This window comes from Malus sylvestris, chromosome 4, assembly GCF_916048215.2.
Source record: "Malus sylvestris chromosome 4, drMalSylv7.2, whole genome shotgun sequence".
Taxonomy (NCBI): Eukaryota; Viridiplantae; Streptophyta; class Magnoliopsida; order Rosales; family Rosaceae; genus Malus; species Malus sylvestris.
The window spans coordinates 4819232-4830857 of NC_062263.1; the positions used below are offsets into that span (position 1 = coordinate 4819232).

Genomic DNA, 11626 nt, shown 5'->3' on the forward strand with positions numbered 1-11626 from the left:
CGGGGTGATCTTGGGACCATTTAAAAGTCTGGAGAAGCACATTGGAGGACCTTTAGAGGTGGTTTGGGAGCGAGGTGCTTAAAAAAAAAGCACCCATGAAAAAAAGCTGTGAGGGTTTTAGGTGTTTGGTAAACTGAAAAAAAAAGGCTTATTTTGGAAGCTGCTGTGAGAATAAGCTGAAATCAAAGGAAAAAGCCGAAGCTGCTATTTGCAGCTTTGGAAAACTGATTTTTTTTCAAAGCACACGGAGCTACAATGCTCCTTTAATGAAAAGACCTACTACCAGACTGCTTTTTTTTTTTCCAAAAGCACTTTTACAAAAAAGTTTACCAAACACTCTGATGATTTATTTCACAGCCGCTTATTCTCACAGCACAGCCGCTTATTCTCACAGCAGCTTTTTTTCAAAGCACAGCAATACCAAACCAGCCCTTAAGGAGTCGTTTCTGACATTGTGGGAGCCCTGTGCGAACTTAAAAAGAGGCCCTTCTTATTTGAAAAAAAAAAATTCTGGACAATATATTCATGTAGAATTCAACAATAAATATTCACTTTCCAATTGCCATGAAATTATGATTTATGGTTCATCTATGAAAAAATGGAGCATGACTGAAACACAAATATGGAAATACTCTTATATTTGTGGAAGAAAGTAATACACAAGTTTGTTTTTTATTGCTAAAGAAAGTGAAAGAAAGTAATACACAAGTTTTTTTATCGCTAGAGAAATATTTAAGTAGAAGTTCCACTCAATCAATTGTAATATAGATTCAAATTTTTTAATCAAAAATTTTTTATTATAAAATTTATACAATTTATACATATGTGACATATAGGAGGATCAAAATTTTTATTATAAAATTGTAATATGATGATGATGGTTTTGCTTTTTAATCAAAATTTTTTTATTATAAAATTTATACATATGTGACATATAGGAGGATGCGACTATGGGACAGAGGTTCAGGGCCGAAGGGGTAGAGGAAGACCTAGGAAAACTTTGGAAGAGACTCTAAGAAAAGACTTAGAGTACTTGGATCTAACGAAGGACATGACACAGGATCGAGCACAATGGCGTTCTAAGATTCATATAGCCGATCCCACTCAGTGACTTGGATTTTCCAAGTCTCCAACCGAGAAGTTTTCCTCACTCGGAAAATTAAGGGAACACTACCCCAACCTACATGCTCCACTCAGAAAGCTTCAACATACAAGCTTCAACAAAAGAAAATTAAAAGAACTTAGCGAAGAAGGCTTTGGTGTTTTTAACACAGTACGTTGAAATGAAGGAAAGCTTATTTATTGATATCCCCAATAAGCTACAAATATGTACATATACATGAGTCAAAATAAACACACAAGAGGGAGCCTTCATAAAGGTTGCTTAGGAGAAGTCTCAGCAGTCGGTAGAGCCCCAGAAAGAGAAGGCACCGGAGGGGGATCATTTGGAGCCTCAGTACTGGACAGAACCCTAGAAGGAGGAGGCATCAGAGGTTGATCATTTGGAGCTTCATTACGCGGTACAGCCCCAGAAGACGAAGGCAATAAATGCCTTTGGAACAAACCCACAAATCTCTGATGATCAAGTAAAACCTGACCATCAGTTTCCTTCATCTGGTCAAGCTTCCTCTTCATGTTTGTAGCATAGTCATGTGCGAGCCGGTGCAACTGTTTATTCTCATGCTTGAGCCCTCTAATCTCCTGTTTGAGACTCATCACTTCAGCCGCCAATGATTCAACTTGGCGGGTTCGAGCAAATAGGCGTTGGGCCATATTAGACACAGAACCTGCACACTGAACACTAAGAGCCAGCGAATCCTTAACAGCTAACTCATCAGACCGTTTGGAAAGTAGTCTGTTATCTTTGGGAGTGAGAAGGTTCCTGGACACCACCGCAGCGGTCATATCATTCTTCATCACGGAATCCCCAACGGTAAGAGGACCAGTAGGGGAGACGAAGGATGGGCGCCATATGTTGTCTTGTGAAGGCGGGGCTGCCTCTTCAACAAGGTTCAAGTCAAAACGACGGTCGGAGGGGCCAGACATTTTCAAAGTTGTTGAAGAGAGAAGAGGTCGGACAAATCAAGATCTTAGAAGTGCAAGAATGAAGCTTCTACTGGTGGAGATTCAAGTGTGCTTTGGAACTTAATGCCAGCCCCTATAAAAATCTGCACTCGACGGAGCTTCAGAAATCGAAGAGGCGCCTGCTCAGAAATCGAAGAGGCGTTTGCTTTCTCAAAAGCTGGGCTGCTTAGAGATCACGAGGGTTGATCTCAGAAATCGAAGAGGCGTTTGCTTTCTCAAAAGTTGGGCTGCTCAAAGACCACGCAGGCCGATCTCAGAAATCGAAGAGGCGCTCGCTTTCTCAAAAGCTGGGCTACCCAGAGACCACGATGGCCGATCTCAGAAATCGAAGAGGCACCTACTTTTCCAGCCTTGTCAGCACCTGTCACACGCACACTCAGCTTTGCGGAAATTATGGGCATTCTGTCGAAGACTTCTGGGGAAGTAGAAAACACATGAATCTTACTGTTCAATCACCCACTTCCCACACGCAACAATAGCTCATGGGTACCACAGATAACTTTGCCAAAGTTGAGCACGTGAAGCTTGCAGCTCCCACTACATCGCTCTGACCAAGAAGGGTAAAAGAATAGCAAAGAAACAGCACTAACAAAGTTTAGACCCATAAATTTTGAAGGTCTAGCTACCATATTATTACCCACAAGGGTAAAGGAACAGTACCACTGCTGGATAATTGGAAAGTCCCTGTGTGTCAACCTCTGTGCTTCGTGGCAAGGTAGACTAGCAAACATGCCCAACCTTTACTCACATTCGAGAAAACACTCCCAATAAGATTGCTTGCTCCAAAATCGAAGAGGCACCGTCCTCCGAATCTCGAGAGCCAGACTCCCAACATGACTACTTTCTTAAAAATCGAAGAGAGGGTAAAGGAACAGTACCATTGCTGGATAATTGGAAAGTCCCTGTGTGTCAACCTCTGTGCTTCGTGGCAAGGTAGACTAGCAAACATGCCCAACCTTTACTCACATTCGAGAAAACACTCCCAACAAGATTGCTTGCTCCAAAATCGAAGAGGCACCGCTCTCCGAATCTCGAGAGCCAGACTCCCAACATGATTACTTTCTCAAAAATCGAAGAGACTGCTCCCCGAATCTTCGAGAGCCAGACCCCCAGCATGATTGCTTTCTCAAAAATCGATGAGGCATCGTTCTCCGAATCAATCGAAGAGGCGCTCGCTTTCTCAAAAGCTGGGCTGCTCAGAGACCACGAGGGCCGATCTCAGAAATCGAAGAGGCACCTACTTTTCTAGCCTTGTCAGCACCTGTCACACGCACACTCAGCTTTGCAGAAATTATGGGCATTCTGTCGAAGACTTCTGGTGAAGTAGAAAGCACATGAATCTTACTGTTCAATCACCCACTTCCCACACGCAACAATAGCTCATGGGTACCACAGATAACTTTGCCAAAGTTCTCTGCCAAAGTTGAGCACGTGAAGCTTGCAGCTCCCACTACATCGCTCTGACCAAGAAAGGTAAAAGAATAGCAAAGAAACAGCACTAACAAAGTTTAGACACATAAATTTTGAAGGTCTAGCTACCATATTATTACCCACAAGGGTAAAGGAACAGTACCACTGCTGGATAATTGGAAAGTCCCTGTGTGTCAACCTCTGTGCTTCGTGGCAAGGTAGACTAGCAAACATGCCCAACCTTTACTCACTTTCGAGAAAACACTCCCAACAAGATTGCTTGCTCTAAAATCGAAGAGGCACCGTCCTCCGAATCTCGAGAGCCAGACTCCCAACATGACTACGTTCTCAAAATCGAAGAGAGGGTAAAGGAACAGTACCATTGCTGGATAATTGGAAAGTCCCTGTGTGTCAACCTTTGTGCTTCGTGGCAAGGTAGACTAGCAAACATGCCCAACCTTTACTCACATTCGAGACAACACTCTCAACAAGATTGCTTGCTCCAAAATCGAAGAGGCACCGCCCTCCGAATCTCGAGAGCCAGACTCCCAACATGATTACTTCCTCAAAAATCGAAGAGACACTGCTCTCCGAATCTCGAGAGCCAGACCCCCAGCATGATTGCTTTCTCAAAAATCGAAGAGGCATCGTTCTCCGAATCTCGAGAGCCAGATACCACAGACCATTTTTTTCAAAGTGCTCTGACAGAGTTAAAACATGTGAAACTGGCAGCTCCCACTACCGTGCTATGACCAAGCAGGGTAAAGGAATAGCATTACTACTTCTTGTTAGGGAGACTCCTATATATGTCGACCTCCATCCCCAACGGACAGGCAGACCTGCAAAAATGCTCAACCCTTCATCATATCTGAGAAGGCACTCCCAACGAAGCCTTTCGAAATATTCAGCTTTCTTTCCCCCCGATAATACCTCTGCAAACAAGCTATACTAGAGCAAGAATATCTCATATCATCAGGGTTAAAAGCAAGAGTATCCCATATCATGCTTTTTCCCTGTCTTTTCCTTTGGCCTTGTTTTTACCTGCAAGACAAGGAGAAAGAGAGCAATCAGTCAGCACTTGGAATCAAGCTTCCAGCCAGGAACTGACTGCTTGGAACCCCTTACCTGATTACTTACCTGGCATTGCTCTCGAGTACTCATCTTCAACATCTTATGTTTCCAGGGAAGATTCCGCATCTGCTTGAGGAACAGATAGGGCAAGTGCGAAGGATACAAGGAAGCATGTGGAGACAAGCGTAACAGCACACGTGCCGATACATCCATTACTCTGTCAAAAGCAAAAGTATCCCATATCAGCAGGGTGGAACGTACTCTAGATTTGATGGACTTGTTTTGACCCTCAAATTCTCCAGTCGGCCTTATACTCTGGAGGAAACCAGAAAACCCTTCAGCTCAGTTCAAGAATAAGCCTGTGGAAAGTTACTTCTTCAAAAGCAAAAGTATCTCATATCATATCTTCTCATTTTTCTTCTCTTTATCCTTCATGCTGCTGCAAGATGGGGAGAAGGTGAACAATCAGTCGGAGCTCTGATTGCTTACCTTGTCTGTCACCTCTTTCAGCAGACCCCCTAGCTCGGCGACTTGGGGGACTCCTACTACATGGTTTGTATCGCGCTTGACCAAGCCTGAAACTACAAGTAAGCTTCAAGTGAAATTGATACATTACCTTGTGCATCTCCACCAGTTAAAGATACCACCCCTGGATGGAGGAAGAGTACTTCCAGAGAAGATGCCACATCTACCTATGAGACAGATAAGGCAAGTCAAGACGACACCACACTCCGATACTTAGAAGTTTCGTGATTACGAGATCATTCTCCCATAATATTTCCTAATGTCATTTGTAATAAATCATTCACTTGTACTCACTAAAGGAGAGCTTGAACCTATGTACTTGTGTAAACCCTTCACAATTAATGAGAACTCTTCTATTCCGTGGACGTAGCCAATCTGGGTGAACCACGTACATCTTGTGTTTGCTTTCCTATCTCTATCCATTTATATACTTATCCACACTAATGACCGGAGCAATCTAGCGAAGATCACAAAAAGCGACCGTTTTCGCTACCTAGGATCTATCTTGCAAGAGAACGGAGAATTAGATGGAGATCTCAACCATAGAATACGAGCTGGATGGATGAAGTGTAAGAGTGCATCCGGCGTGTTGTGTGACCGTCGTAGGCCACTGAAGCTCAAGGGAAAATTTTATAGGACGGCAATAAGGCCAGCGATGTTGTATGGCACAGAATGTTGGGCGGTGAAGCATCAACACGTACACAAAATGGGTGTAGCGGAGATGAGGATGCTTCGTGGGATGTGTGGGCACACGAGAAATGATAAGATTGGGAATGAGGATATCCGAGGTAAAGTAGGAGTAGCCGAAATTGTAGGAAAGATGAGAGAAAATCGGCTCCGGTGATTTGGACATGTGCAAAGAAGGCCGACTGACGCTCCGGTTCGAAGATGTGACTACGGGACAGAGGTTCAGGGCCGAAGGGGTAGAGGAAGACCTAGGAAAACTTTGGAAGAGACTCTAAGAAAAGACTTAGAGTACTTGGATCTAACGGAGGACATGACACAAAACCGAGCGCAATGGCGTTCTAGGATTCATATAGCCGACCCCACTTAGTGGGAAAAAGCTTTGTTGTTGTTGTTGTTGTTGTGACATATAGGAGGATCAAAATTTTGGGACCTCTTAGAAATTCGAGACCATGTGCCACTGCATCTTTTGCACACCCCCAACGTTCCCTCTGCCTCTAAGGACCAACCGACTATTTGAGTAGGTGGTGGAGGAGAGGAAACCTCCATGGCTATTCAGTGGATCAGAGGTTTTAGCGAAGAAGAAATGTTTTAATTTTTTCTAGATGTGGCCAAAACAGTGTGGTTTTGAAATTATTTTATTTACGGAGTTTTGAGAAAAAAGTTGAATGGAGATTCACTGTGGAATGAGAGAGATACTTTATTATTATATTGGAGTCTTGGATTTTGTATTATTACAATTACTTTTTACAAATTAAGATTCTTTTCCCTTCGCTTTTCATTCTCTTCCCTCATCTCTTCTCATATTATCTATTTTATCTTTTTCTTTCTATAAAAAATTAATATAAAATATTAACGTGACTTAACTGTGACCATTCAAATAGAAAATGAATGAATGAAAGGGAAAAAAAGAGAGGAGAGAATCATACTCCACCTTTTACGAGCTCAGAGCTTTCATATTAGTAGTTTGCTGATTGTTTGTTTCCTGATGAGGTTCTTTTTGTTGGTTTTTTTGTTTCAAAGTAAAGAGTATTTTAATGTTTGATTTATTAAGATATGATCGATATGAGTGATGAGAACCTTCGTTCGAAAGTTAAATATAACGGGATTTTGTGAAGATGTGAAATTTAAAGAATCTCATATCGATGTGAGGAGAAATTTTGCAAAAGTTTATAAGTTAGGTTCTTTTTTATATTGCCAATTAATTTTATGATGAAATCTCAACTTTTTTTATGGTATCAGAGTAGGTTGGCCGCATGTGAAGCACAATGGTCTCACGGGCTCTACGTCACATAATTTGTGTTGTCCACGTGTTTGACTTGAAAATTCGCCGCACATAAAGAACTTGTAGGATGTGAAGTTTAAAGAGCCCCATATCGGTGAAATGAAAAATATTGCAAGGACATATAAGTAAGTTTAACTATTTCCCATATTGTCAATTAACTTTATGATGAAATCTTAACTTTCTTCGAAATTATCCCCAACTCCAACGCAAGCACCACTTTGACCAAAAAAATAAAAATTAACGCACGCACCACCACTTTGTCCACCTCTCCCCACAACCACCTGATCCCAATTTCCAGTAATCCTAGTTCCAAATTACCAATTGATATTATAGGATGTTAAATAAATAGATTGATGTGTATTAGATGAAAATTTTGAAACGTTTTTAGAGTATGTAACTTCGTTGTGAAGAAATTTAGTCTTTGTAGTTTATAATGTTGTTCAAACTATAATTATGAAAAAACATATTTATCGTTTTAATTTTCAATTTATTTTTGTCAAATTTTTTTTTTTAAAGTTTATATTGAAGCCACTGAGGACTAGTTTGGTATTACTGTACTTTTAAAAAAAATTGCTTCTACTGTGATTTAAGAATAATCAACTTTAAAATAAAGCTGTTGATCGTTTGATAAACTTAGTTTTAAAAGTGATGTGAGTATAAAAAAAATATAAAAACGTTTGGTACATTTTAATGTAAAAGTGATATTACTTTTACGTAATGGCAAAAATGGACATGACAGTGGGGTGGTGGCGATAATAGTAGTAGTGAGGTCATCAATGGTGGTGGTGGTGTTGGTGATGGTGGTAGCAGTGGCAATGGTAGCGACAAATGTGGGCGTGGGTTGGTGGTGCTAATAGTGGAGTGTGGTGGTTGGTGTACAGATAACAATGGTGGTAGGAGAGGTGGTAGTGGCGGTTGTGTTTGTGGTTGTGGAGGTAGTGGTGGCAACTGTGGTTATGGTGATGATGGCGGTGGTGGCGGCAACGATGGCGGCAATGGTGGTGGTGGCAGTTATTGTGGTGGTGTAAGGTCAGTCTTCATAATAGTAAGTAGTGGCGTTCACTTTGTTCTAAAAAAGATAAAGTTGAGTGTAAAAGGTTAAACAATGTCAATTTTTAAAAACTAATGAGGGTATTACAAGAATTGAAAATATCCATACTTAAAGACTAAACTCCGTTTTTTATTAAAGCAAATTTTAAAAGCAACATACATATTGCTTTTAAAAGCTGCTATCGAAAGACCATTACTTTTAAAATAAGCAAGATATTTTATTTCTATCACACACTTTTTTATTGCTTAATTTTTAAAGTAAAGAATTTTTTACCAAAAATACAATACCAAATAAGATATTAACGTTAAAACTCTGAATCCACCACTAGACAAAATAAAAGCAGCGACATGGTCACTAGAAAAAGTTACACATTTCATCAAAAGATATCCCACTAGCTAGAAAAAAGTTGCACATTTTGACCAACACATGCCTTTGGAAATAGTACTGTTTTAACCCTTCATAAACACTCCTTCATTTAGACACACTTTTACCTGGTTTCCGGTTGGTCGATCGATATCCATTAAGCAAAAGCATGCACGCACATGCATGCTGTGAGTTTGAGAGAGAGAGAGGAGAGAGAGGAGAGAGAGAGAGAGAGAATTAAAGCTCCATTTACAACCAAGAGGATATGATAAACAAGTAAGATACAAAGCAAAGTGATCAGCTAGGGTACACCGTCTTATCTCAGACTAGAAAAGTAGCATTCCACTATAAAATGTTGGCTGAAAGCCTGTACAGGAGAAACTATATAGTAATTAAAAGTCAGGCAATAATATGCTCTTCAAATCACTGGAACCAAAAGGCAAACATGGGATTGAGTTGGTACATTTTTGCTTGCCACAAAGCTCTCTCTGGGGACCCTTTTTTCTTTATGTCAATTTGTATAATTCTACTTGACATTTAGTTCTTTATTCTGGCCACTTAATAGTATAATTTAAGAATGTTTCGCTTTATTGGTAAGTAAAAAATTTTAAATTTAAATTTTATGAATGACGAGTTTAAATATATATATGTATATATAAATTGACCTTCCGTCATATAATTAGTATTATAATGTATCTTAAGTTTTCAACCCTGAAGTAAATTTATAAGATATGTCAAATCGGTCGGCAGATACCCAATTTTAATAGAAACAAAGGAAGATCAATCATAAACCAATATAATTTTGGTCAACATCTGCTACCGCATCACATAGATTAAAACTTTGTTTCAATGTTTAATTGTATACACTGAAAACTCTGTAGTTCTTCGAGATTTTTTATACAATCTGGGATAGTTAATCATTAGATCTTGATCATTATATATATGTAATAAAAAATCAAATGGTTAAAAATCTCAAAGTATATACCTTTAGTATAAAAGCCAAAAACAGTGGAAATGAGAACTAATAATGTTGTTCAATATCTAGTGAAAATACATATTACAGAATACCTCTCAGGGATGGACGCAAGATTGTAAGCAAGCAATCTAAATGAAAATTAACACTGCTATCTATTTGGGGAAACTTAAAAAAGAGGACAAGAACAATAAAATAAAACCAAAAACCATACACAAACTCCCAAGCACTAAGCAAAAGGAAAAAAGTAGGACATAAGAAGGAAAAAAAAAAGATTTTGAAGAAAGGGAGGAGGATCTCCATATATGAAGTGATCTTCAATTCCCTTGAATCTTTCTGAACGTAGTAGGCTTGCAATAATTTTGGTAATTGGGCAGCCACACATTAACTAGCAGAGGGTTTCCATATGGAAGCCCATACTACAGGTTCCTCTTTCCATGTTAAGTATATTCCTGTTTGATCAATATCATCCCCTCCTCCTTCTCCTCCTCCTTGTGGTGGTGGTAGTACTAGTGCCCAGCCGGCTCGATACCTCTTCAGCAACGCCTTGACATCATCCACAACATCGTCGCTGAATCCAACCGGCGAAAATGCCACCTTGAGCCTGTCAGACCATTGGCTTCCTCTCTCCCTTCTCTCACACTCCCCACCATTTTTGTCATCATCGTGATCGTGATGATCACAACCCAAAACCCTAACTATGCTTCTCGAGCACTCCCTCTCTAGCATCAGTCTTTCATTGCTAGTTGGGACAAAGCTTTCCTCTAGCATGTCAAAGTACAAAGTGTAAAACCTAAGGCACTCTTCAAAGCACTTGACAAAGTCATGATTTACTGATGAGCTGAAAAGATCAGCTTCTTCCTCAACAACAGTCACAACGCGAGGCCGAAGCGATTGAAACATCCGAATAACCGCCCCTCTCTCTTCCACTTCCACTCTTCTCAAGGCCCCAATGCAATTCACAGCAACAGCCTCATCCTCCTGAACACCTAGATCCTCTTTTGTGAGCTCTCCCAAATTGTTTAACCCGCTGATCACATTAATCTCAAAGGGAACACCCATTAACCTAGCAAATTTCTCCATTCTTTGGCCAATTTCCTTCATCACTGACTTGACTATGCTTGCTGTTACCACGACGGTGAGCTTCAAATGCGGCGTCTCATCGTTTCTCGTGGCCAAAGCTTCTAACAAAGTAGGCCACTGGGTGCAAATGGTATTGCTTATATCAATTATGTGAAGTTTGGTTTCTCCCTCCAAGGCTTCCAATATAGCACCGTTTGAAGCCACATGACCAAAAGTTGTCCAAGGGCTTACCTCTTGGAACTTTAGTATTAACTTCCTGGCTGAATCAAAGGAGTGACTCTTTTCAGCTACTGAGGTTAGGGTTTTGTAGCACCGGAGACCTGATTCCGTAGCCTTGCAAAAGAGAGCCTGCAAAAAATAAAAAGCCAGTTTCTGCTCACAGTCCCCATAAGGAGAAGCCATCTCGTTCAACATCCAGAGAAGGTGATTAATTTTACTGGAGTCTTTTTCTGAGACTGCCCTTGCACACTCCATGAGAAGCCTTGAAGCCCATTTAGCACCCTCCGGACAAGGCTCGCTGGACCCCCATGAACGGCTTGTTGATGTGTGACTATTCTGGGGCTGCTGATTGGTGCTTTGCATGTCTATAGCTGCTGCCAGACCATTGATCTTGATCTGGTTTGAGTACTGCTGCAGAAAATTTGCTTCCTTATTAGGAGAGAAAAGAGATATGTCCATATCGACCACTTTAATTAATTATGAGCGTACAGCTACCTGCTAATTAAGCTCCTTTGGCTCTTTAAGAGAGTATGAACCACCTAATTATTTGCAGAGCTCCCTCGCTATCTCATTTGAGCTCAGAAATTGCCAGGATATGGAAAGCAAATACTATTATATTTGAAGTCCTTTTCTTGCTAATTAGTTTATTTAATTATTATTGTGGCCTCTATTACAAAAAAGAGAGTCTCTTTCTTGCTAGTATTTTCCTATAATTTATGTTGGGCCATATTTACGGAAGCCATAGTAATAATGGGCAACTACATGGTTAGTTTAGTTTCCTATTTTGACAAACTATATATATATATATATATATATATATATATATATATATATATATGCGCATCTGATGAAGAACAGACAAGTATATAAAGAACAA

The 11626-nt window shown here is 40.2% G+C and overlaps 1 protein-coding gene across 3 annotated transcripts; it reads right to left on the reverse strand.

Annotated features, from left to right (window-relative positions):
- Window positions 1-9489: 9489 nt before the first annotated feature.
- Window positions 9490-11384, reverse strand: LOC126619343 (protein SHORT-ROOT-like). Of its 3 annotated transcripts, none has more exons than XM_050287689.1 (2): window positions 11245-11377; window positions 9490-11160 (listed from the first exon to the last, which is right to left on the reverse strand). In XM_050287689.1, the coding sequence occupies exon 2, from the start codon at window positions 11110-11112 to the stop codon at window positions 9832-9834; it is 1281 nt and encodes a 426-aa protein (XP_050143646.1). In that variant the 5' UTR covers window positions 11113-11160; window positions 11245-11377; the 3' UTR covers window positions 9490-9831. The 3 variants fall into 3 exon arrangements, with proteins under 3 accessions (XP_050143646.1, XP_050143644.1, XP_050143643.1); XM_050287687.1 differs by having other exon boundaries at window positions 9490-11157; window positions 11245-11376; XM_050287686.1 differs by having other exon boundaries at window positions 9490-11384.
- Window positions 11385-11626: the final 242 nt, after the last annotated feature.